This window comes from Vulpes lagopus, chromosome X (genome assembly GCF_018345385.1).
Source record: "Vulpes lagopus strain Blue_001 chromosome X, ASM1834538v1, whole genome shotgun sequence".
NCBI classification, from domain to species: Eukaryota; Metazoa; Chordata; class Mammalia; order Carnivora; family Canidae; genus Vulpes; species Vulpes lagopus.
The window spans coordinates 27138466-27165452 of NC_054848.1; the positions used below are offsets into that span (position 1 = coordinate 27138466).

The 26987-nt window shown below is 35.0% G+C and overlaps 1 protein-coding gene across 8 annotated transcripts in view; it reads right to left on the reverse strand.

Moving 5' to 3' along the window:
• Positions 1 to 26987, reverse strand: part of DMD (dystrophin) — a 2057113-nt gene that overhangs the window by 780148 nt on the left and 1249978 nt on the right. For all 8 annotated transcript variants that reach the window (XM_041741334.1, XM_041741335.1, XM_041741332.1 and 5 more), the window contains 2 exons: positions 6302 to 6449; positions 3953 to 4102 (listed from right to left, as the gene is read on the reverse strand). In XM_041741334.1, coding sequence (XP_041597268.1) covers positions 3953 to 4102; positions 6302 to 6449 — 298 coding nt within the window. The remainder of the gene's footprint in view (positions 1 to 3952; positions 4103 to 6301; positions 6450 to 26987) is intronic.

Genomic DNA, 26987 nt, shown 5'->3' on the forward strand with positions numbered 1-26987 from the left:
AACTATGCAAGCCTGCCTGTGCTAGCAAGGGAGAGTGCAAAAGTGGCACCCACCAGCACTTCCATCTGGGAGAGACTTTGAGTCAATTCCTGCCCATCTAGCTGACTCTTGAAGATTAGCAAGTGGGTCTCCTTCACAAAAGTCTAAACATTTTCCAAACTGTTGCCACTGTGCTGAGCCTTTTAAGAGCAGTATCTAAGTTCCCTACACCCTGTTGGGTATCTCCTGGATGTAAGATCCACTGTTTTTCAAAGCTAGATGCTTTGGAGGCTCATCTCTCTAGTGCAGGTCCCATGGGTTAGGGTGCCTGCATTAAGCCCTTGTTCCTCAGGTTGAAGATCCTATTCTATGAAATCCATCTGATTGTGAGTTTCCATGCCATGTTTCTGGAGAGACAATGTTTCTGCCTCTCTTACCTGTCTTGATGCAGCATTTTTATCTTTTGCCATCGAGGAACTGTTCAGCTAGTTCTCAAATGTTTTACAGAGGGAACTATTTCTTACATAGCTGTTTATTCACTGTGTCCATGGGAGGAGGTGAATTTAGGATCTTTCTATGCCACCACATTGGACTCCACCCCTTGACAGGGAAGTCTCTAGTATTTTCTTTCCCATCATCTACATACAGAAACTTTTCTCAGTATAACTTTTCTAAACCTATCAATTTAGTTGGGTGTTGATAAAAAAACGATCATTTCTTAAGAAGCAATTGTGCCATTTTTGAAATAAGGCATTTTATATTATGTGAAAATTATAGTTCAGTGACATCTTCTTGGCATGGATTTACCCCTGGTTTAAAGGATTACAGTTTGTATTATATCCAGGATGGAACAAAGTTAACAGGTGTTAAATGTGCTCAATAAGGCAGTAGAACTATGGTCAAAAACGGATGCAAGGATTCAAGATATTTTTGGAATGTCACATGAGTAGAGATACGTGAAGACATATAAAGTAAGGGAGAAGTAGCCTTAGGTACAAGGAGATCTGACCTTGGCAGAATCTGGAGACTAGATGAAAAATGCCATGATGATTGGGGCTAAGAAGTGGGTTAAAATTTAGGTATTTAGGTATTTTTAGGTAAAAGTTTGTAGATGGAAATTTTCCACTAGCAAAACTACCACTTTGAATGGTCTTCCCTTAACATTTACTTACAAGCAAAAATAAATATGAATCAATACAAGCAAGAAGTGAGTGGTTCTTATCTAAAAAAATAAACTTGGTATCTGGAATGAATCTCAGTAGCCATTGTGGATATCACAGAATAGATCCCACTGCACTATCGAATTTGAAGACGTCTTTTAGCAACAGGATCAGCTCTCTGCCTTAGCACACGGAGTAAAATATCCCAGCCAACAAGATGCACCCACAGTCTATTTTCTCATTCTTATCCATAAATATATAAAAGACCACTGACTGTATGAATAAAGTCTACAACCCAAAAAGAGAAAATGACATGGAAATAGATAAATTCTTTGAGAGACACAACTTACAAAAGCTTACACATAAAGAAATGAAAAATCTCACCATCCCTGTATCTATTGAAGAAATCAAATCAATCATCAAAAACTTTCCCACAAAAAATAACTTCATCATCAGATGGATTTACAATTGAATTCTCTGAAACATCTTAGAAAGGAATAATACCAATCTTCAACAATTTCTTCCAGAAAAAAAAGAGAACACTTCTCAATTAGTTTTTATACCTAGTCTAACATTGTTATCAATACTTGGGAAAGATATTATTAAAAAATTACGGACCTTTTTCTGTCATGAACAACAATATAAAAATCCTAAACAACATATTAGAAAAATGAATTCAGCAATCTATAAAGTAGTACAAGACATCAGGACTAGTATGATTTGTTTCAGGAATCCCAGAGTAGTTTCACATTCCAGAGCCAATGGCTGTAGTTTACCACATTCACACAAAGGAGAAAAATCACACGTTTAATAAATATAGAAAAAAAACATTTGAATATGTTTAATACATGTTCATAATAAAAACATGAACTGGTAATATGGAGAAATTTCTTAATTTGATTAAAATAACCTATAAAATGTCCTATGACAAACATATACTTAGTGATAAATCATTGAAAGCTTTCCACCTGGGACAGGGAATGAGCCAAGTTTTCTCATTATTGTCACTTCTATTAAACATTATATTGGAAGTCCTAGGCTATGTAAGAAATAAAATTTGAAGGATTGAAAAGGAGAAACTACCTCTGTTTGATGACACACTGTGCACATGAAAAAATGCAAAAGATTCTGAAAACTATTAATATTAATAAGTGAATTTAGCAAGGACAGTGAATATGTAATATACAAAAATATATTATATTTTTATATACCAACAACAAAGAGAAAATAAAACTCAAAATGAATCCCATTTATGAAATAGGATCAAAATGTCAAATATCAGGGATGAAGTCTAATAAAAGATGTGCAAGTCCTCTGGATTGAACACTGCAAAATATGATGAAAAAAGCATTCAAGAAGACCTGAATAAATGAAAGGATATATCACTTTCACAGATTAGATGACTCAATATTGTAGATGTTAACTGATCCACAAATTCAACACAACTCCAATCATTACCCTGGCAGGCTTCAGTGAAAATTGACAAGTTGGTTCTAAAATTTATTTGCTAAAGCAATGAACCAAAAATAGCATAGACAATGTGGACTAAGAAGAACAAAGTCAGCGGGTTTAGATTAGCAGATCCCCCAAACTTAAACAAAACAATTGCATATATGCATACAATGGAAAGTTACTCAGTTATAAAAAGGAATGACATTCTGATACCTGCTACAACATGGATGAATCTTAGGAAAATTATGCTAAGTGAAATAATTTACATGGAAAGGGACAGATAGAGTATCAGTCTACTTTTATGAGCTTCTAGAACAGGAAAATTACATAGAGAGGACTTTGGAAATTGTGTGAGTGTGTAACAGGATGTGGATGCTTGATGATTTGTTTGGGGTGATGAAGATGTTTTCCACATAGATGATGGTAATGGTTTTACATTGTGAATGTAATACAAGACACTGAATTGTACACTTAAAAATATGAAAATGACAAATTTTATGTTATATCCTTTTTACCACAATGTAAAAAAATAAATACACAAAAATCATTGAGTTATACATTTTAAAATGGGTGTGTTGCATTGTATATGAATAAGTATGAATAAGTCTCAGTAAAGCTATTAAAAATTATTCTTATTAAGTCAGTGTGGTAATAGTTGAAGGACAGATATCGTCAAATGGAAGAGAATAGAGAATGCAGGAGGAGATTCACGTATATGTTCACATGATTTATGACAAAGTTGCCATAGAAGTACGGTGGGAAAATAATTGTCTTTTGATAGACTGTTGTTGCTTTTCATGATAAATTCATATGCGGCACTGATTTTAAAGGATAAATATGTATTAATTTGATAAATATTTTAAAATATTAGATTTATAAAGTATCCAAGGTAGAAAGACAAAGACTCACATTAGGTGACTAAGTAACCAAGAAACTAAACAAACAAACAAATAAATAAAACACCTTTCTGAGGTCAACATGCATTAATCATTGATTAAGTTTATGCTATAAGGAGGGATAAATGATATTGATTTATAATACTGGCTGAAGTGGACCACCTCCATTTTGCTTAAATACCATCAGCATATACCTGAACACTGAATTACTCCATCCCTTTACCAGTCTCTTTGGTACAACTCATGCAAAGTAATACAGGCATTTATGTATTGCCATCCACCATCACCATTCTTTCCATCCATAATAAGTCAAGGAGCCAAATCAAATGGTCAGGTTAAAAACACAACAATCCATATACCAGTTCCCTGCCCTCAATCCCAGCAATAAAACACCCAAAAAACAAAACAAACACAAACATTGGCAACATTTAACACATATGATGGAAAAGATGGTTAGTATCTAACCTTTATCCACTGAAGATTTGTCTGCTTGAGCTTATTTTCAAGTTTATCTTGCTCTTCTGGGCTTAGGGGAGCACTTACAAGCACTGTTCCTCCAGTTTCATTTAATTGTTTTAGAATTCCCTGGCGCAGGGGCAACTCTTCTGCCAGTAACTGAAACAGACAAATGCAACAATGTTTAAAATGAATTACAGCACCATTCCGACTATCTTATCTTTGTCTCTATTGATTAGTCTATCAAAACGAAGCAACTTGACTGAAGGCCAACAGGTACCTCAAGTATCAACCGCTTTCTACAGAGTATGGGACTGATGGACTGGAGCACCCACTCTCAAGTAGATAAACCAGTGCTAGAAAGGACCAGAATATCTTATCCCTCACAGATTGTTTTCAAGAAAAAAATAAGTACTACATGGTATCATGAGCTCCAAAATAACACCCCAAGCATTGTTAAGGGTCTGAAAACATATATCTGTCAGAAATAGAGCAATCTAGGTAAATTCATCCTCCTCTCAGGTATTAAGCCTCCATGCTATAATTTACTACTGAGTAACAAATTGCATTATCATATTAAGAGATAACTAATATTGAGACCATACCACGTACTGGGTGCTGCGTTAACCTCATCACGTAGTATATAAAAATTAACTGAGATAATATAATTCCATGAGGTAAATCCTATTATCTTCCTCTTGTGCAGAAGGAAGCTGAGACAGAGAGATTAAATTCCAACAGAGAGGTTAAGTACCAGCTCCAAGTACACAGAAGTAGCAAGCAACCGAGCTGTGATTCCTACTTGGGCAATTCCATTCAAGAACCCTTATTTTTGACTCCTCTGCATCCCTGAATTTCTTTAATTCATTCAGTCTCCCTTATAAATGCCCTTTCCCAAGACCTACAAAACTATTACTGGCTGTAATAACTGTCCTTTATTTATTTGTGTCATCTAGAACTGCAGTGTCCAATAAAGTATCACTAGCCACATGAGGCTACTTAAATTAATTAAATTTCAATAACGTGAGGGTCAATTCCCCAGTCACACTACCTTTCAAGTACCCAAAGGCACATACAGCTCTTGGCTACTACAATAGACAATAGAGAGTATTACAGTCATTACAGAAAGTTCTGCTGGACAGTGCTGATCTAGATTGTCTAAGGAAAAAAAAGGAAATCAATGCATATTTATTAATAAGTAAATGCCACTAAACATGTCTCTTAAATGAGTTATCAATTATATTTCTATCTATAACACTCAATACCTTTAGGAAAGATCAATTTTCCAGAACCAAGTTAATTATTTCTATGATACACTCATCTTCAAATGAACTATAGATCCAAAACATGGTGGGTTGTTTTTGTAATATTTGACATAGAGTAGATGCTCAATATCTGTTTACCTAAACTAAGCATTAATTTTATTTTTATACTTTATCCTCCATTCAGGTACAAATTTCTTGTTTCACAGAAATAAGTGGTTGATATTGGAGTCTAATTTGCATGTACAAATGAACTGAATCATTGATAAAGGAGAAATTCCATTTCGCTTTGATTGTATGACCTTGTAAAATGAGGACAGCAACAACCATTTTGAAAGTTTTATATGAGGATTAAATAAATAGCAGATGTAAGTACATCTAATACTTAGCACATAATAGAGGGTGATTAAATGTTAATTTCTCTTTCCCTTTCACCTTCCCTTCAAGAATTACAGTGAAACAGATCCAAATAAGTTTTTGTCCTAAAACTAAAACCAGGAGAGTTAATCCAACTGCACAATCTGGACATGTCAGTCAGCCAGGTAAGGTAATCAGTAACAAGCAGACTTCGCAGCAGGAAGGCAAGAAAAGTCACCTGAATAGGTTGGATGTCTTTTCAACTAGTATGGAATGTGAACCAACACTACGCACCCCCAACCACTCCCAGACAAAACACTGTTTCAGGCGAATCGAACACCTCTAATTAGAGGCTGAAATAGTGAGATTGATTTGGCAATTAAGATCTTTCCTGAGAAATGGGATTCATTTCTATAAAGTCCCTCTAGTTTTTGAAAGAATTTGGGGTTGTAAAATTCTCTAATACTTCTAAGATTAATTCCAAATTAGCTTTCAAAATAGTGCCATGCATTTTACACACACACACACACACACACACACACACACACACACACTTTTTACAAAAAAAAATATACTCGCTGGGAAACACTGGGTTAAAATAATACAAAGTTTTGAGAAAATCTAGTGAGGCACTGTCAATAACCTAATGGGCAGGAAATCGATGATTAAATACCTTAAAAATAGATTCATATACTCTTTATACAAGTAGGCCCTGGGGGTTTTTAGAAAACAAAATTACCTTGACTTGTTCAAGTTTTTCTTTTAGCTGCTGCTCATTTCCAGGTTCAAGTGGAATATTAGCAACGTTATCCGCCTCTTCCAACCATAAAACAAATTCATTTACATCTCTTTGAAATTCTGACAAGATATTCTTTTGTTCCTCTAGCCTGGAGAAATAAGAATAAAACTGTTATAAACAACATATTTCTCAAACTTTTCTTTCTTTTTTTTAAGGAAAACTCAGAAACAAACAAACAACAAAAAAAACCTGTAGTAACACTTTCAAGAAAATAAGCAATTTAAAAGATGTTAACAAATACACAAGTTTTAAAGAAAATTCATTTACTTTGACAAAGCAATTTCAGTATCTCCAAAATCTCTAAAATGTAAGAGATTAAAATTGGTAAAGAAACAAAATTCTGATTTTAAAATTCCAACAACATTACATTATTAAACTAGAGCAATGTTTTCCAACCTCAGAGCTACTGACACTTCAGGTTGGATAATTCTTAGCTGTGAGGGGCTGTTCTCTGCATTGTAGGAGGCTTAGCAGTAACCCTGGTCTTTCCCCACTACATGCCAATAGCATTTTCCCCCCAGCTATGACAAGCAAAAATGTCTTAAGGCACTACCAAATACCCCCCCCTGGAGCAAAACCACCCCAGGATGAGAGCCACTCCACTAGCGTAAGTACAAAATGTGAAGTTGCATGCTTTAAAATGCTTGAATAAAATACACCTTTCTGGGAAATTGTCGTGTTAAAGTAAAAGCTTGGGAATTAAAAACAACACTAAGTTTTTATATGTTAAAATGTTTTCCAAATTATGATTCACCATTTTTCTTAGGAAAGTGGAAAATTGACTTAAAATACATAATATATGTTGTACTGGTGGAAGTTTTCAATTAGAAAAATTTATATAGTGTATGTTATTCAATTAGGCATAAATTTATTCTAACGTATTGAACTGTAATATAGTTGAACAAAATGGTCTTCACCTCAGGTAATTTACAATGTCTTGTTTTGTTATTTTTTTGAGAGATACATGTCCCCTGTCTATAAGGTTTTAATTGAATATACATATTCTTATATTTCATGTATATATTTGAAAATACACCTATACTGTAATAGCTCAATATATTTTTAATAAGAATACAAATGACCAGGAAAATAGAATGTTATCAAAAGCCCAGAGGCCCCTCTTGTCCCTTGCAGTTACTACCACCAAGTATAACCAGTATCCTGTCAACTTGGATTATGATGCCTATATTGAAAACTGAGTATATGGAATTATATGCTATATACTTTTTTGTGTCTTTTCTCTTTCATTCAACAATGTTTACAATAATCAACAATGTGGTATATAGCTTAATTTATTTAATCCCCTGGCTGTAGAGTATTGAACTGTTTGAATATATATCTGTCAGTGGACATTTCGGTTGTTTCCACTTGGGGGATGTTTAGCTGTTTTTTTTTTTTAACTTTACAAATATGTATTGAGGGTTTACTAACTTCCAGCAGGGCTACTGGGCATAGAATTAAAAATAGATATATTGTGTGCCTTGCCTTGAGGATCTCACAGTCCATGAGAGGAAACAAGAGATTTCCATATGTAGGAATAAGACACAGCCTATCTTATTTATAGCCTGTACAAAGACAGGGTGTTGAGAGAACTACTATTACACTCTTTCCCCAAGCCAGGTCCATTTATTGAATTTATGCTTGTTTATACTCAGTTTTTCTCTTCGACGAGAGTTTGTCCAAAGTCTTTTCTGGGGCACTTGAGGAGACATTCTCTTACCCGTCTATTCTCAACAAAGCAGACACTATGAAAACTCAAGTCATATTAAGGGATCCTATGGAAATCCAAGTCATGTCATATTACTGTTGCAGTCAAAACTCTTCTACTGCCTCTCAATTTATTCACAGCAAAGCCAAAGTCATTACATGGTTCTGCTAGGGTCTAGATCTGTGCTGTCCAATACGATACGGTAAATACCTTCACATGTGGCTACTGATCACCTGAAGTGATGTTAGGAGAATTGAGATGTGTTTTTTTTTTTTTTTGAGATGTGCTTTAAGTGTAAAATATACATCAGATTTCAAAGACTTAGTACAAAAAAATTGCTCTAACTCTGTACCTTCTACTCAATTTTTTTGAGAACCTACAACTGCTGTAAAACATAAAACTGTTTAACAATTTCATTTTTATTCATCTCATTTTTCACTAATACTTTCTATATGACATACAGGTTGAAATAATATTTTAATATATTGGGTTAAGTGAAATATATTCATTTCATCTGTTATCACTTTTTTAAATTTATTATTTATGATAGTCACACACAGAGAGAGAGAGAGAGAGAGAGAGAGAGAGAGAGAGAGAGAGGCAGAGACACAGGCATAGGGAGAAGCAGGCTCCATGCACCAGGAGCCTGATGTGGGATTCGATCCCGGGTCTCCAGGATCGCGCCCTGGGCCAAAGGCAGGCGCCAAACCGCTGCGCCACCCAGGGATCCTGTTCTCACTTTTTAGAAAAAGATAAGGCAACTCTATAAATTTCAATTACATATGTGGCTCACCTTAATTTTCTATTGACCAGCACCGATCTAGCAAATCTGCATATCCCCAATTTCCTTACCTCTCTGACCTTATTTCTGTCTACACTCTATTTCTCTAATCCTTCTTGAGACCCTCTAGCTTCCTTGCTGTGCTTCTCAAATATACTACATGGGTCTCTGCCTCTGAGTCTTTGTACTTGCTGTATTTTTCTGCCTACAATGTCCTTCCCTTAAATACCAAATATGCCTGGCTCCCTCACCTTCTGCACATCTTCCCTGATGACCCTACTGAAAATTACACTTCTCCCAACTTTCTATTCTTTCTCCCTGCTTCACCTTTCTAGTTCTTAAAAGTTAACAAACAAACACTATAATTTGGTTATTTTACATAATGTCTATCTCACACATATGAAATTAAGCTTCCTGACATCAAAGATTTTTGTCATATCCCTTGCTCCTGGTACAATGCCTGACACAGAATAGATGCTAAATCAGTAACTGTTGCATTAATGAATGAATTCTGCCATTATTCTTTCCAATTTTACATGCATTTTGCTTTTATTTTTTAATTTTTTAAAATTTATTCATGAGAGACACAGAGAGAGAGAGGCAGAGACACAGGCAGAGGGAGAAGCAGGCTCCATGCTGGGAGCCCGATGTGGGACTCCATCCCGGGACTCCAGGATCATGCCCTGGGCTGAAGGCGGTGCTAAACCGCTGACCCCCCCACCCCCACCCCGGCACCGGGGCTGCCCACATTTTGGTTTTAAAAGAATCTTTCCCATTCTTTGTCATACTGATAGGTGGTGGGGACTAAGGAGTGCTTTTGTCAGTGATGAGCACCAGGTGATGTATGAAAGTGTTGAGTCATTATACTGTACACCTGAAACTAATATTACACTGTAGGTTGGTTAACCGGAATTTAAATAAAAACCTAAAAAAAAGAATCTTTCCCATTCTTTGTAATACTGATTCTGAAACATGGTCTAATTTACTCACCAACATGTACTACAATATTTCACCAAACTGGAGACATATAACACCATCCTATGTTCTGCCAGGCGTGAATTGGAAAGGGCATGGTGCTGATTAAACTCTGACACTTCTCATTTAGAGGCTTTCTTCGATGAAGAAGTTGTTGTTTTAGTTTTCTTTATATGTGTGTCATATATTCCTCTTGCATAGACAAAAGTAAAATATAAGTGAAAAACTGGTGAGGTAGTCCTAAAACTTTCTCATATTTAGAACTTGTCTCTCCTCTATCACCTTTCCCTTCAGAGTATTTGACTTCTGTTTTTACCCATCCTATCAGAGGATGATTTCTTCAGAGGGCTCCACCACTGTTTCTTGGATTTTCTTCCAAACCATATGTGGTCTTGCCAGCAGAGTTTGTAAAACCCATCCTGGTTTCAGTGATTTTAATATGATACAATGTGCAGGTTAGAATGGATGAAATTCAGTTCATTTGCACAGCTTCCCAGCACTGAGATAGTAGCCACTGAATCAAGTACTAAGTCCCCACATTACTACTATGAGATGGTATTCGTCTTCTCTAATTTGCAGATAAAGGAAAATTAGTCTTAGTATTTTTCCCAAGGTCATACAGCTATTACGTAGTCAATCCAACATTCAGTCCTGGGTCATCTGGGTCCACAGTCTGTGCTTGTCACTTGACCGTTACATCTGGTCTATGAGTGCTTCCACCTTACCTAGCTATGTAGACAGTATATACTCCAGTGAGAGTATATCGAATTGCATCAGATATTCAGGGGAAGTTACTAGTAGAAAAAATAGGAGATATGGAGCTTAAAGATCTGGAAATATAGACCTCAGAGTCCTCTGCAATAAGTTGGTGGCTAAAATATGGTATACTAACTTTTGCACTAATCATTTGCTCTTCATATTTGGCATCTTCTGAATCCATCCTTTCTTCATTTTCAGATTAATGATCAGAAATTTTCCCTCTCACTTATTTAAATTGAAAAATCAAAGAAAAAGTCCCTTTCACAGCTACTCACTGATTTCTTATGTATGGGTAACCTGTAGTTCCTGCTCTTCTTCCCCTTGCCCTTCTTTAATGTGGAAAGCCAAAGGAAGGCCTAGAGTATTCTGACCCTCCAAAAGCTACGTGGGTCTGTGAAGAGGTTCTTCAGCTCAAGAAATCCTCAGCTGAAAGAGAACATGGTTCTCCCTTCTTGTCATTCACATGCTTGTTTTTAGTGATGATCCTGAAGCCCCTAACTTTGACTTTAGAGAAATAAAAGGGGAGAAGGGAGAAAAGTGAGCTTTATGAGAAAAACCGTACCCCCTACATAGCTATCCCGTCCCATCTGGGTTCTCTGACATGGATTGGGACATGGGGTGCAGAGGAGGTTGAAATTATCCGTAGGAAACCTAGTACTGCTGTCAATTCTTAGTAAACCCTATGGGCAAGTGGCTGGTGTCAATTGCTCGCAGCCTGTCTAAGAATGTGGAATTGAACCATTTTTCTAGACTCAGGACTGAGCAGCAATTCTTAGATGAGGAAAACATCCATTATAGACATCCTTTATTTGTTTAAAAATTCTCAGGTGGTTCAAATGTTTGAGACTAGGTTTCAAGGTTGTATGTCAGTCTACCTCATCATTCTTCCTTTTCTCTCCTTTGTCCGTTCATTCGTTCCTTCCTTTCCTCCTCCTTCCCTCCCTCCCTCCCTCCCTCCGTTCACAAATCTTTGTCTCCTTTAATATTTGGCTCCATCATCTTGTACTGTGTCCCCAATACGTGGAGCAACCATTTTATTCTCATTTTAGTTAACTATAAAACTTGGCTAAAAGTCAGATTACATTTGTAAAACCTAGACAGATGGGTAAAAGCTTTTCTCAGCCTTCATCTAGAAATTAACCATATCAGGGAGAGAAAATATCCCAAACCCAACAAACAAAAGCTTGAAGAGCAAGAAAGGGTAATATCAAACCCCCCAAAAAACAACCAAACAAAAAACAAAAACAAACAAAAAAAACCCCAAACGTCAAACCTAGAGTAAAATTCTAAAAGCCAATACCTCCAATCTCCACTTCAAACATGTCTCAAACTAGTTACTTGTGTATTTTTTTCTTTCAGGAAAATCCAGCCAAGAAAAAGAGGGAAAATGTATTTATTAATCGTAATTGAGATTTATATATTAAATTGCTATCAAACTCTATAAACATTGTGTACCGATTTTCCAAATTTAATATTCTACTCTATTTCCTTAGGTCATTAATTATTCTTTGAAAAATTGATTTTTAAGATCTGAGTAATAACCCATATGTAGGCACACTGTATTTCACCATTCTCTTTTATTATTAGACATTTAGTTTGGTTCCTATTTTTCATTATAATAAATAACCCTATAAAATACATTTGTTTATGCATTTTGATTTACATATCTGCTAATTTCCTAAGAATAAGGAAGAAATGTACACAATAAGAACACTATGGATTTTGATACACATTGCTAAATTCCTTCTGAATGCTAGTAATAAGAATACTCATGCACTTCCACCAACAGTTATAAAACACTTGTCTCAACACATGTTTACCACTATAGCACATTATGATTTATAAGCCTGATGGAAAGAAGAAAAATAGTTTCTCAAGGATGTTTTTTCGGTTTTTTATTAATAAAAAAACTTGAAAAAAATTGTGTATTTGTCATGTGCTTCTACTATTGTCTGCTGTGTCTGTTGCCCATTTTTCTTCGGTGTTTTATTTGTAAAAGCTCTTTTCACGTTATCCACTTTGATAAAAAATAAAAATTAAAAAAATATTGACAACACATTTTTTAGTTTCCCTTCTACTTTTTGAATTTTTGTTTGTTTCTAAATAAAAATTTATCACTTTCTTTGTTATTTCTTTCACTGATACTATTCTGAAAATTGTAAATGTCCTAGAGTTGTTTAAATATTTACCTTTACATCATTCTGGATCATTATACTTTCATTTAAAAAGAATAAAAATTAGAGAGAGAGACAAACTATGAGAGACTCCTAACTCTGGGGAACAAACAAAGCTTTGCGGAAGGGGAGGAGGGGGGTGGGTTGGGGTAACTGAGTCATGGGCACTAAGAAGGGCACTTGATGGGATGAGCACTGGGTGTTATACTGTATGTTGGCAAATTTAAATTTAAAAAAAGAAAAAAAATCAAAAAGAATAAAAACTTAATCCATCTTAAATTTATATAGCTAAGTTTCTGATCTTGAAGGGTTTTTCAGAAATTGATATTTTTTTCCCAGCACAATCTATTCTCTATTGATTTGTGGTAGTTTCCTCATTTTGTGTCTTATATGCAATGGAGTTCTTTTTACTGATCTACTATAGATTTTTTTTACAGTAATGCACTACTTCAAGCACTGTAGCTTTAAAGTAGGTTTAATTTCTGGTAGGTTAACCTCCTCTCTTACCTTAGCTATTCTAATTTACATAATATGAGTATCATTTGGCCAAATTACAGAATAAATCTCATCAGGGATTTTGATAAGGATTCCATTAAATCAACAAATTATTTTGTGAAGAATTATTGTCTTTCCAGTATAAATCTGTTAAATTTTCTTTTTTTTCTGTTAAATTTACTGTATTTATAGTGCACCTGGAGTGTATCTGGGACTTATCTGTGCATTATAAATAATTAAGTATGTTTTCTAATTAACTTTCAGCATCAGTTTGAAAGGCAGTGACTTGCATATGATTTTAAGGATATTAACTGTATACTAATCTAGAAAATTCTTAAGTATTCCCAGATAGAATAAATCATCACTTAAGAAGTAGAAGTTTTGGCTAAGCTATTTGCCATAGTCTTTCTCTTCACACAATGTTTGTGGAAAACTTTTCTGATGATTTAATTTTTTAAAAAAAGTACAGCATCGTTTTAAATATGAAAACATTTGGTAGTCATTTCTTGTCTAGATCTGTTTTTTATACTTTGAAATATAAAAAAGATGGTGCCAAAATCCCACCGGGACCTTGTTATAATCTTTTTCAAGCGCATGTGTTTTCTGAAATTTCAAAAGCCTCGATTTGAAGTTTTAAAAGCTGCAATTTGAATTTATGTATTCAGATGATTGCAGAAGAGCAAAGGAACACAGTTAGCATTTCCAGGCTTGTCTCTTGACAGAACAGTTTAAACGTGCTTTATATTGGCATTCATCACATGAAGTGTTATTTCTTTGTTTACCTACTCGCTTAATGCTTATGGTAGGATTTATTCAGGCATGTGGTAGTAATAATAATGAATGGGATATTTAACATTACCCATCTGCAATTAAGTGCTAAATATTTTACTTTTAGAGGCATTTCAATACATTTAGCTATTTTTTTTAAAGAATGGCTTCTGTTTGAAATATTGGCTCTGTTGCTGTTTACATTATAAATGCTCTTAATGCAATTGAAGGAAGCACATATTATGATGGGGAGAGATTTGCATAATCAGAAAGGAAGAGTTATGGATGTGCTGCAAAATTCAATGAATTTAACATTAACTCTTAATGAACATGTTCTGTGGGGCTGCTGTTATGGTGAAAGGAAGACTGCCAAATCACATGGCATGATTTTAAAAGGGGAGGATCTACCAAGTGTTTCAGGCCAAGCACTAGATATTTTCACATTTGGATCTTTTTAAATACTCAGTACATCGTTTATATTGCCTTTGTCAAATTGCCAATGAAGAAAGTGAAGCCCCTGAGATGCATATACTCTATATATCCAATATAAGGCAATTATCTCTCCCATTTTCCAAGTAAGAAGTACCTCTCTTAAGTTTTTCATGAACTGTAACATGGAAACTTCAGAAAATGTAGAGAGAATGAACACCCTGTTCATCTATGCTGCTTAACTCATTTGATTGTACAAATTTAAAATTATATATTAAAAAGATCACATTTTCCCATTCACAGTTTAGACAGTAGTTGTGTATACATCCCTCATATCCATGTTCAACATTGGAATTGTCACTATGAGGATGTACTTTCTGATTCACCTAATTCAGTTTTCTGGACAAAGTCATCATCATTTCTACCCATGTGGCCTGATGTACAGCACTGCTGAGTCCATGTTTAAAGTTCTACTGGAAATTTTATTCTAAGCCATAAGCACGCGTTTACACCAGACAGTTTTATGTTATGTAAAGACAGTTTTTCTCTTTTCTGTGCCATATGTCCTTGGGGTATACAATGTAACCACTTACTGAGTTGCTTATAAAATAATTTTCACAGACCTTGTATAAGTTGCTTATAAAATAATTTTCACAGACCTTGTATATAATGGCATACAACTTTTTAAATGTGATTTCATACCAACAAGCTAATCATGACTTCTGTTAATTAATTTTTTTCTTGTTTCTTTTCTCTGTCAAGTGTCTTCTACAGGCAGACAAAATCATCATCAATTGAGATTAATGTCTTTCTCAGACAGTAGTTTGTTGTTCTGAGCAAAACAAAATGCATATCTTACAACATGAGAAACTTCAAAAGGATTCAAATATAAGGTCTTTCTTAAGGTAAAAAATAAATCATATTTAGCCACACACATTAACTTCCCCAGGTCACACCCTCTACAGGACTTTGTCAGGATGCAGGCAAGATTTTGCCCTCTCAGAGCTTACATTCTATTAGGAGGAGACAGACAATAAACAAGATAAACTGAAATGTGCAGATTGGGACATAGTGTTAAGTGCTACACAGAAAAGAAAAAGGAAGCCTGGGCAGCCCGGGTCGCTCAGCGGTTTAGCGCAGCCTTCAGCCCAGGACATGACCTTGGAGACCCAGGTGAGTCCCATGTCAGGCTCCCTGCATGGAGCCGTCCTCTCCCTCTGTCTGTGTCTCTGTCTCTGTCTCTCTCTCTCTCTTTCTTTCTCTGTCTCTCATGAATAAATAAATAAAATCTTAAAAAAAAAAAGGAAGCCAGGAAAAAAAGGAATATTGAGTGGAGTTGGAGGTTGGTTTTGCAATTTTATATCAATCAGAAAAAGCTTCATTGAAAAGGGTTATTTGAGTAAAATCATCATGGTAGAGAATGGCAATCTGCTCATCAAAAAATTTGATCCCCTTTTCTTCAACACAAAGCTAGCTGTCATGTCCCATTCTTCATTGTCATTGGGTATAGTAAATAACTGAATTCTAGCCAAGGAAATGTGAGCCAAAGTGATTTTCACTGATTCCAGGCCTGGCTCATAAATTAATCCCTACCCGTGTGATATTCCTTATTACTCCTCTTTCTAAAGCCGCATGTTAAAAATGTCAGAGCCACAAAATCAATGTATCTTGGGTCTTTGATTCACAATTTGGAGGGGAGCTGTTTGCCAACCAGAAACAACTTTGTAAATTTTGCAGGAGTGAGAGGCTTACATTAAGCCACTGAAATAAGGTGCTTCTTTTTAAGTAGCAGCTTGAATTGAATTAAATTAAATACTAAAAGGGTGAGGGAACAAACCACACAAATAATGCGGGGAGGGTATTCTAAGCAAAAGAAAAAAATACAAAGGTCCTGAGGCAGGAATGTGGTCAGAGTGTTCCCAGAACAACAAAGAAGTGAAAAAAAAATCGCAATAAAATGAGAGAAGGGAAGAGAAGTAGAAGACAAAACAGCTAAATTTGAATAGATTCTACTTAGAATCCCAGGCCTGTCATGTTTCATTTGCCTCCTCAATCTCAGCTAGATAGCTGAGGTGTCCTTGGTTCTTTTCTATCTCTTCCAGAGTGTATCAATAAACGTGTCCTCACAATTCTATGTGAGATAGCTTCTTGAATGTGCCCATTTCTGTCCATTCTCCCTGCCATCCACTCTTCCTATCCTCTCTGTCTGGATTATTGAGGCTATTTCTTAATTGGGTTCTGCTTCCCACCTTACTATCTTCTTATCCATTCTCAACACTTCAGAGGGAATCATCTTTCTAAAATATGTCTTTGGTTATACCCTCACACTGAGTAACTCCCTAGGGTCACTGGGAAAATCCCTCTTCTTTATCAGGGATCAGAAAGCTCTTTATGATATAATCCCTACTTACTTCTCTGTCTTCAATTTTCTTTGCATTCTAAAATCCATTGAACTAAAAAAAATAAATAAAAAAAATAAAATCCATTGAACTTATTCTTCCTTGAAATCCAGTATTGTACTCATGTTAGAACTTAGCATATTCTGCCTTTTCTGTCTGGGATGTGCTTCCCCACATCTTGATCTAGGTAGCTTCTCATTACCTTTCCAGTCTCAGGTTAGCCATCCCTTCCTCTATGAAGCTTTTCTCAATTATCACCCCCATCCCAATCAGTCTGTGTTATAGGCCCTGTTATATAATCCCATAGTTCTTCAGACTGTTTGTGTCACAGGGTATATTGTAATTTCCTATGTCTGTCAATATATTACAAGCACCATAAGGACAGGCACTATACATACTGTGATCTCTTATTCTCAGTACGTAGTATATAGTATTAGTTCAATTCTTAAATTCAGTATCTCAAAATGGCACCATCTTAATTGTGTATTTGAGTACAATAACGTTATTTGCATTATTCTTGGGAAATTTTCCATGAAAAAGAAAGGGTGTGTCATGGATGACGAACTCTATGTAAAATTAGCTAAATTTAATTTGGAGAAAACTGTATTCTTGGGGTTTCCAAACTATAGCCCGTGAGCCAAATCCTGCCCACCACTTGTTTTTGAAAATAAAGTTTTATTGGGAACACAGTCACACCCATTCATTTACAGATTGTCTATTACTTTGTTCACATTGCAATGGCAGAGCTGAGTAGTTGCAACACAGACTGGATGGCTCACAAAGCCAAAAGTATTTACTATTTGGCACTGTACTAAAGGTTGCTGACATCTACTAGACACTAAATCCCTTTCTTAGGTATATACTAGGGAATTAAAGCATGAGGATTCTTTTTTTAAAAAGATTTTATTTATTTATTCATGAGAGACAGAGAGAGAGAGAGAGAGAGGCAGAGACACAGGCAGAGGGAGAAGCAGGCTCCATGCAGGGAGCCTGACGTGGGACTCAATCCTGGGTCTCCAAGATCACGCCCTGGGCTGAAGGCGGCGCTAAACCGCTGAGCCACCCGGGCTGCCCAAGCATGAGAATTCTGATAGAAGATAATCGGTATTATCTTTTTAACTTCATTATATATGTATTCATGAAAATGTGTGTGGCTATTAAAATGCTCCTTCATCCTTTGAAATAATTATTAGTCCTTTACACAAATTAGTATTCCATAGTACATAACATGAAGAATGGCTAAAAGGAAAACTAGACATTGCACCTAATTACAAATATTCATTCTGTTTAAATTTATTAAAGTATACTAGTATGGGAGGCTACGTTTACTTGGCTTATAATCAAACATGGAAAATAGAAAGATCCAGGCCCTTACCTCTTTTTCCTCTTTTTTGCTTTTATGTTATTTAAATTTCTTTCCTTATTTTTGTCTTTCTCTCTAATCCAAAACCAACTATCACTTCTATACTTTCAAATCCTTTTTTTGTAAGTGTGTCTTTTTCTGAGGGTTTTATGGTGATTTTTTTTATTACTTGGTCTATAATTTGAATTCCCCAGGGTGCTTGTAATTTCCACCCCCAGCAAAATGTCATCTGCTGTTCAGCACTATGTACGGTTCCAATAGAATGTCAAGGAATTAGATACACAAGGAAGGCTAAAGTTCCTCAGAGAGAAAAAGGACATATTTTGCTCACTGCTTTTTATCCTAGAGAAGAAAGGGTAAAAGGTTTTTCCAGTTTATTTATTTAAAATCTGCACACAACTCCAGGTAAGTTCTTCAGAAACACAGGTTATTATACTTTAAAAGAATATAGCCATAGGAGGTACAAGAATAGTTTTATTCCCTCAAACAACAGTTCCTGAATTGTGGTCTAGGAACCCCTGGGGTCAAGTGCTTTCAGGGGGTCTGTGAGGTCAAAACTCTTTTCATAATAATACTATGATATCATTTGCCTTTGTCTCTTTCTTTCTCTTAAGAGTTTTCCAGAGGCTCTATTATGAGTGATACAGTAGCACAGCGTAAAAGCAGATAAATATCAGCATTAGTTCTCTTAAGGTAAATACTAAAGTGATATTCAAAAATGTAAGACAATGTCACTTTTCACAATCTTTTCTACTATAGAAAATAGTTTTCATAAAACATTTGTTACTTATATTAACATGAAGTGAGCTATGATAATTTTTAGATGAATAAATGACGGCCAAAAGCATTTCTCATTTTTCATGTCGACAACGGTAGATCTAGAGAGAAATTGTTGAAAATGCTGAAAACCAATAGAAAAGAGTAACACTCTTCCTCCTCCTCCAATACACTAAACATTTCAAATTTTCTCACAAGACTAAATTGAACAGCTCTGGTTTCTTGGACGCAGGCAGGTGATCTAAGAACAAATGTACCTGCAAACAGTAGTTTGGAATGTCACCTGTTCCAAAAAAGGACAGTGGATATTATTTAGATTAAGGATGATGTGGTGGTTTTAACCATGATCCCCTCTGAGTTACTGACATTGAAACTGAACCATGAAATATGTGTAAACAAGCTTAGATGAAGTATAGGGGAACAGCTCCCACACAGAGAAAGAAACTTCCTTCAGGAGGTAAATACAGAGAGATTTAGAGGAATTGAAAGTAGACCTCTGTAACTAAAGTGTGGTGAGCAAGGTGGAGAATGCAAGATAAGGCCAGAGGGAAGAGCAGGGGCCAGAAGGCCACAGTAAGAGTATGAATTTTATCTTAAGTGCAACAGGAAACCATCTACTTAAGGATCCTAGGAATTCAAAGTGGGGGGGGGGGAATGACTACCTAGGAGGCTAGAAAATCTGTTCCTTAGATGAAGAAGGGGGAAAGCATTGTAGAAAAAAATCAGCATAGACAAAAGCTCAGCAAGTCAAAGTTCATGGCCTCTCTAATGTTTCCATAGTGAAGAAATGTGAAAGGGGGGTTGCAAGACAAAGTACTAGAAAGGTAGGTTTGGGTCAGGTATTGCAGAGCTCCCCATGCCTGCAAAGGTTTAAATATACCCTCTGCAGTGCAAGAGAACCACTAAAGATTTTTAAGCAGAGGTATAGCATCATTCTGTTTATTTTCTAAATAATGTATTTATCAATCATTAAGGATATATAATAAAAGTACTTAAATAGGTTGTGTAAATATCATAACTTTTACTGAATTATCTCTGAGTTTTAAAATTCGATCATGAACAAAATTCACTAGCGTATTATTTTTTTCAACCCTTCCCATCAGTGATTAAATTAATTAAATATTGCGTTTGGGTAGAGAGGAATTTAGTAAGTCTACCTAATAGATAATTTAAGATTAGCTTTGGCCCATAAGGTAGACTATTGAATTTAGCTAAGCACACCTTTAAAAATAGTAAAATCCAAACAATAACTCCAAAGATTTTTTTTAAGACTTAGACACATATGACAGAGTCAACAGATTGTGAACTAAAAAATATATTTCCTGGTTCTTAGATCAAGAAGACAGACAGACAGCAGACTGACAGCACTGAAAAAGTTGTCTATAGGTTCATGAAGATTGAAGGTAGTTTCTCTCTTCACTGGGAGCTGACTAGTATTACTTTCCTGCTGAATATAGAAGGGTGATGTGTTTCCATTCTCTAGAGAGAGAATTAGAACTCTCTCTAGAGACAGTTGATGGTTTCTAGGCAACTGCCATATCATTTTCTCACTATATGATTCAAAAAGCAAAATATGGGCAGCCCCGGTAGCTCAGCGGTTTAGCGCGCCCTCAGCCCAGGGTGTGATCCTGGAGACCTGGGATTGAGTCCCACGTCGGGCTCCCTGCATGGAGCCTGCTTCTCCCTCTGCCTGTGTCTCTGCCTCTCCCTTTCTCTGTGTCTCTCATGAATAAATAAATGAAATCTTTAAAACAACAACAAAAAGACACACAAAAAGCAAAATATAACGCAAAAGTGAGCAGCAATAAGAGGCCAACAGGTAGTAAATATTGCGTATATAACATTTGTGTTATACACTTATTAGGGGAAAATTAGATTACCCTCTCATAAGATAAGCAGAAAAGACCCATGTCTAAATTACACTGGGTAACAAGGGATACACAGTATAGACATTTTATAGACATACACAGATAGGCATTTTGAAAAAATATTTTGAAAAAATATAAGCATATACAAAATTGTAATAGTATGATGAATTCCTATAACGTGTAATCCAGGTTCAACAATTACTAGTATATTGCCAAACTTGTTTCTATAATTTTCTCATTCCTGACTATTTCTTTTTTCAGGTTTATTGAAGCATAATTTAGATAATATAAAACTCACCACTGATAGGTATATAATTTAATGGCTTTTGGTAAACGTATAGATTCTGTATATCATCACTACACCTTCTACCCTTCCTCCTCCTTTCATTGGTTTCAACTCCAGTACAATGTTGAACGTTGAAGTACTAAAGGTAGACATCCTTGTCTTATTCTTGATCTCGAGGTGAAAACATTCAGCCTTTCACCATTATGAATGATGCTATCCATAGTTTTTTCATAGATGACCTTTACCATGTTAAGAAAGCTCTCTTATTTGTTGAAGATTTGTATCATAACTAGGTGCTAGATTTTACCCAGTGCTTTTTCTTCATCTCTTGACATGATCCTTTGGTTTTTGTGCTTTTCCTCTTAACATAGTATGTTACAATAATTATATTTTGATGTTAAACCATCTCTGCATTCCTGGAATAAATCTCACATGGTCATGGTTTGTAATCTTTTTTACATGCTCTGGGTTCAGTCTGCTAAATTTTTAAGGAATTTTGTGTTTATGAGGGATGTTTCTATTAATTTCTTAATTGTAATATTTCTGTATAGTTTAGACCAAAGTAATGCTGGTCTGATATAAGGGGTTGGAAGTTCCCTCCTCTGCTTTTATTCTGAAAGGATTTGTGAGGGATTGGTATTTTTTTTAATTTTTTTATTTATTTATGATAGTCACAGAGAGAGAGAGAGAGAGAGGCAGAGACACAGGCAGAGGGAGAAGCAGGCTCCATGCACCGGGAGCCCGACGTGGGATTCGATCCTGGGTCTCCAGGATCGCGCCCTGGGCCAAAGGCAGGCGCTAAACCGCTACGCCACCCAGGGATCCCCGGGATTGGTATTTAAAATAATTTTTTTTTGCAAGTTCATGAGTAAATCATCTGTACTGGGGCTATTTTTGTCAGAAGATTTACAATTACTAATTTAGTTTCTGTACTTATGTATTTTCAGATGTTCTATATTTTTAAAAAATCTATTTTGGTAATTTATGTCTTTCTAGGAATTTGACCATTTTATGTAATTTGGAGAAATTGTGGCTAAAGTTGTTTATATGATTACCTTCTACTTCTAATTTCTGTACGGTTGGTAGTGATGTTCTCGCTCCTCTCTTTCCTTTGTGATTTTGGTAACTTTAGTCTTCATTCTTTTTTTCTTGGTCAGTCTAGCTAAAGTTTTGCCAATTTCAAAGTCTTTTAGAACATTAATGTTTGGTTTATTGATTTTCTCTATTCTGCTTTTTATTTTATAGATTTTTGCTCTAGTCTTCATTATTTCCTTTGGGTTTAGAGTGCTATTTTTCTGGTTTCTTATGGTGAAAGCTTGAGTTATTGATTTGAGAATTTTAACCTTTTCTAATATAAGTGTTTGAAGTTTCAAATTTCCCTGTGAACACTGCTTTAACTGCATCTCATAAATGTTGACATGTGATTTTATTTTCACTCAGTTCAAAATATTTTCTAATTCCTCTTGTGATGTCTCTTTTGACCTGTGGGTTATTTAGGTGTTGTTTAATTTCTAAATATTTTGGTATCTCTCAGATTTCCTTCTGTTGTTATATTCTAATTTAATTCTTGATATAAGAGAACATGATTTTTATTAATTCAATCCTTTTAAGTTAATTGAGATTTGTTTTATGACCTAGCATATGATCTATCCTTGAGAACATGCCATGGGCACTTTAAAATAATATGCATTCTAAAACTACTAGATTTTAAATATAAAAAATAAACTTGTGGTTGCCAGAGGGGAGGCGGGTCGAGTGAAATACATAACTGGGACAAAGAGTACACTTATTGTGATGGGCACTGGGTAATATATATATAATTGTTGAATCATTATATTGTACACCTGAAACTAATATAACACTGTATGTTAATTATACTTCAAATAAAAATGCAAAAAAAGAATATGTATTCTGCTGTTATTTCGTGGAGTATTCTATAAATGTCAGATCAAATTAGTTGATAGTGTTAGTCTTCAATATTATTGCTGATTTTCTGTCCAACTGGCCAAATATTGAGAGTGGTATTAAATATCTAATAATTATTGCTGAATTGTTTATCATTTCCCATTTGAATTCTGTTATTTTCTGCATCATAAAATGTGGGGTTTATTAATTATAATTATGTCTTCTGATGAATTTACCCCTTTATAGTCATAGATGTCCTATTTTGTCACTAGTAACATGTTTTACCTTAAAATCTATTTCATCTGGCATTGGTATCACTCTTTTATTTTTATTATGGATGCTATCTGTATGGTATATCTTTCTCCTTTTTTCTTTTCTTTTCTTTTTTTTTTTTACTTTCAAAGTATATGTGTCTTTGGCTCCGAAGCATTTTTTTCCACAGAATATAATCAGGTCTTTTAAAAAATCCAGTCTGAAATATCTTTTTTAAAAAAGATTTTATTCATTTATTTGACAGAGAGAGAAACAGAGAGCACAAGCAGGGGGAGTGGTAGAGGGAAAGGGAGGAGCAGGGAGCCAGACATGGAGCTCAATCCCAGGACCCTGAGACCATGACCTGAGCTGAAGGCAGATGCTTAACTGACTGAGCCACCCAAGAGCTCCCCCAGCCTGAAATATCTTAATTGGAATGCTTAATACATTCACCTTTAATGTGGCTATTGATGTAGTTCTATTTAAATCTGCCATTTTGCTCTTTTTTTATGTCTCATGTCTTTTTTTATGTCTCATAGTGTTAACCATATTCTTTTGTTAAATATTTTTGGTATACAAATTTAATTCCTCTGTTTTCTTTTAAACTACAAGGTTATTTTCTTATGGATTGTTCTAAAGTTTACATATGAAACTTTATCATAGTATATTTTAGATCAACCAATTTAACTCACTTCCATTAGGTTGCCTATCATCAAAAAAAAAAAACAAGAAATGACAAAATATTGGCAGGCATATGAAGAAAAGGGAACTCTTGTACACTGTTGGTGGGAATGTAAATTGGTACATCTACTGTAGAAAACACTATGGAGGTTTCTCAAAAGGTTAAAAAGAGAACTACCATATGATTCACTGATCCAACTCCAGGTATATATCTAGAGGAAATGAAGTTATATCAAAGAAATATCTGCACTCTCATGTTCATTGAAGCATTATTCACAATAATCAAAGTACAGAAGCAACTTAAGTGTCCGTCAATGGATGAATGGACAAAGACAGTATGATATATATATATAATGGGATATCATTCAGCCTTAGAGAAATCCTGCCATTTGTGACAATGTCAATGTACTTAGCAGACACTGTGGTAAGGTAAATAAGCCAGACACAGAAAGACAAATATTGTACCATTTCACTTATACATGGAGTCTAAAAAAAGTCAAACTCAGAGAAACAGAGAATAGAATGACGGTTGCCAAGGGTTGAGAAGTTAGGGAAATGAGATGTTCGTAATTGGGTATAAAATTTCAGTCATGGTAAGTTTGGGGGATCTACTGTACAGCATGGCAGCCATAGTTAATAATGTATTGCATACTTGAAATTTGCTGAGAGTAAATCTTAAATGTTTTCAACACATATACACAATTGGTACCTATGGGAGGTGACGGATGTTAATTAGCTTGATTTTACTAATGATTACTCAAGGTATACTTATAACAAAATATCACATTGTACATCTTAAATATGTATAATTTGTCAAGCATGCCTCAATAAAGCTAGAAAAAAACTAATTCTAGTAAAATATAGAAACTTTGCTCTGATAAGTTCTTTTTTCCCTCCTTCTTTGTGCTATTTATCACCATATTCATTGCATCTATGTGTAATAATACAAAAATACAGTGATATAATTGTTTTATGCAAAAATATGCCTCAAAAACAAGACCATACATCTATATTTGTACAGCCTTTTATATTTATGTGCATATATACTGATTCTGTTGCTTTTCATTTGTTCATGTACGTTTGAGTTACTGAATAATATCATTGGTTTCAGCCTGAAGGAGTTTCTTTAATTTTTTTTCTTGTAAGTCAGGCTACCTAGAAAGAAATATTCTGATTTTTTGAGAACATCTTTATGCACTGTCTAAAAAACAGTTCTTTATCTGAAATTCTTGGTTGACAGTTTTTTTTTCTTTCAGCACTTTGAATACAACATTCTACTGCCTCTGGCCTTCATTGTTTATAAGAAGTTATCTGCTAATCATACTATATTTCCTTGTATAGAGTCATTTTTCTTTGACTGTTTTTAGGATTTTTACATTTGTGGTTGTATTTTAGTAGTTTGATGTTTTTGAGCATTGATCCCTTTGAGTTTATTTTGTTGGGGGTTTGTTCAGCTTCACTGTATTTCTGAAGAGTATGACCATTATATCTGCAAATAATTTTTCTGCTTTTTAATCTTTCTTTTCTTTCTGGGACCCATATTGATACCCTCAGTTTTCCTGCAGTTCTGAGTTTCTGGTCATTTTTTTCACCCATTTTTCTCTTTGTTTGGCAGATTGGACAGTTTCTATTTATCTTCAAGTTAATAGATTTTTTTTTCTTCTCCCATCTTGAATTTGCTCTTGAGCCATTTTTAGTAATTTTTAAAGTTTCAGTTATAGCACTTTCCAATTCCAGAATTTTCACTTGCTTTTTAATAATTTGGAACATTCTTGATATTCTCTATTTATGTCCTTGTCATCATACTTTAATTATTTAAACATGGTTTTCTTTAAGTTCCCAAAAGTATTTATTATAGGAGCTTTGAAGTCTCTATCTGCTCAGTCGAACATCTGGACCAACTCAGAGGTAATTTCTATTGCCTGCTTTTTGCCTCCTGAGTATGGTTTATAATTCCCTGTTTCTTTGGATGTATCATTATTTTTCTAGAAAAGTCAACATTTTAATACATTGAAGAAGGAGCTCCAGATTCTGATTGCCCCCAGCACCATCAGGGTCGTGGTTACCAAAGTTTTAACAACTTATCTGGACAATATCTGTGGAATGCTTCCCCATAGTGGGTGACTGCTAATACCCTTTCTCTGTTTTCAAAAAAGAAAAGAAAGAAAAAGAAATAAAATATGCCTTCATAGAGATCAGCAGAGCTTAGTTGTCACTCGGCAATGAAGCCAGCAGTTGAGCTCAAAGACCTGGAGTCAGTAAAATTTCCAATTTTTGTCAAAGAATCTGTATGTGTGTTAGGCAATGCATTCCACGTTCAGTTTTTAAGTCATACTATAGCAGATATATGGAGATTGTCCAGCCCTGTATGACATTCTCATTTGTCATCTATCCCTGAAAAATCAAATGTTTGGCTAGTTGTCCTGTCAATTGTTTGCCTAATCTAGACAGCAACTTTAGGACAGCAGAGTTGCTAGTTGGCTCATTTATTTGCTACCAAGTTCTGTCTGTTACTGTGTTTCTGGGCATGGGGTTTTATATGTTTGGCTCCACATAAAATCAGCCTCTCTGGAAGTGAAGCTGCTGGTTTTCATGTGTTATACTACCTCAATTTAACAGCTATGCTGACCAAACTGGGAGTGGGCAGTGGGAACAGTCCCAGACAAAACCACCATAGATCTCCACTGTTCTTATTCAAAGTTCAATAGTTTTCTATAAATAATCACTTTCCAATTATGTGTATCCCTTTGATCTCCAGGGTTATGAAATGTTTTGTCCAGTTTTATTGTTGTTCATTGGAAGTAGATAGGTTAAGCTACACTCTTCATTATCCCAGAAGTCCTATTCCCAGAGACTAATTTCTAAGCCCTACTCAGGTACCAGGCACAGGAATACCCATTTATTTATATTATCACTAATCATTACAGCAACCTTATGAGATATGCACTATTTTCCTTATTTTTCTAATGAGTAAAATGAGGCTCACATAGCATAAGTATCTTGCTA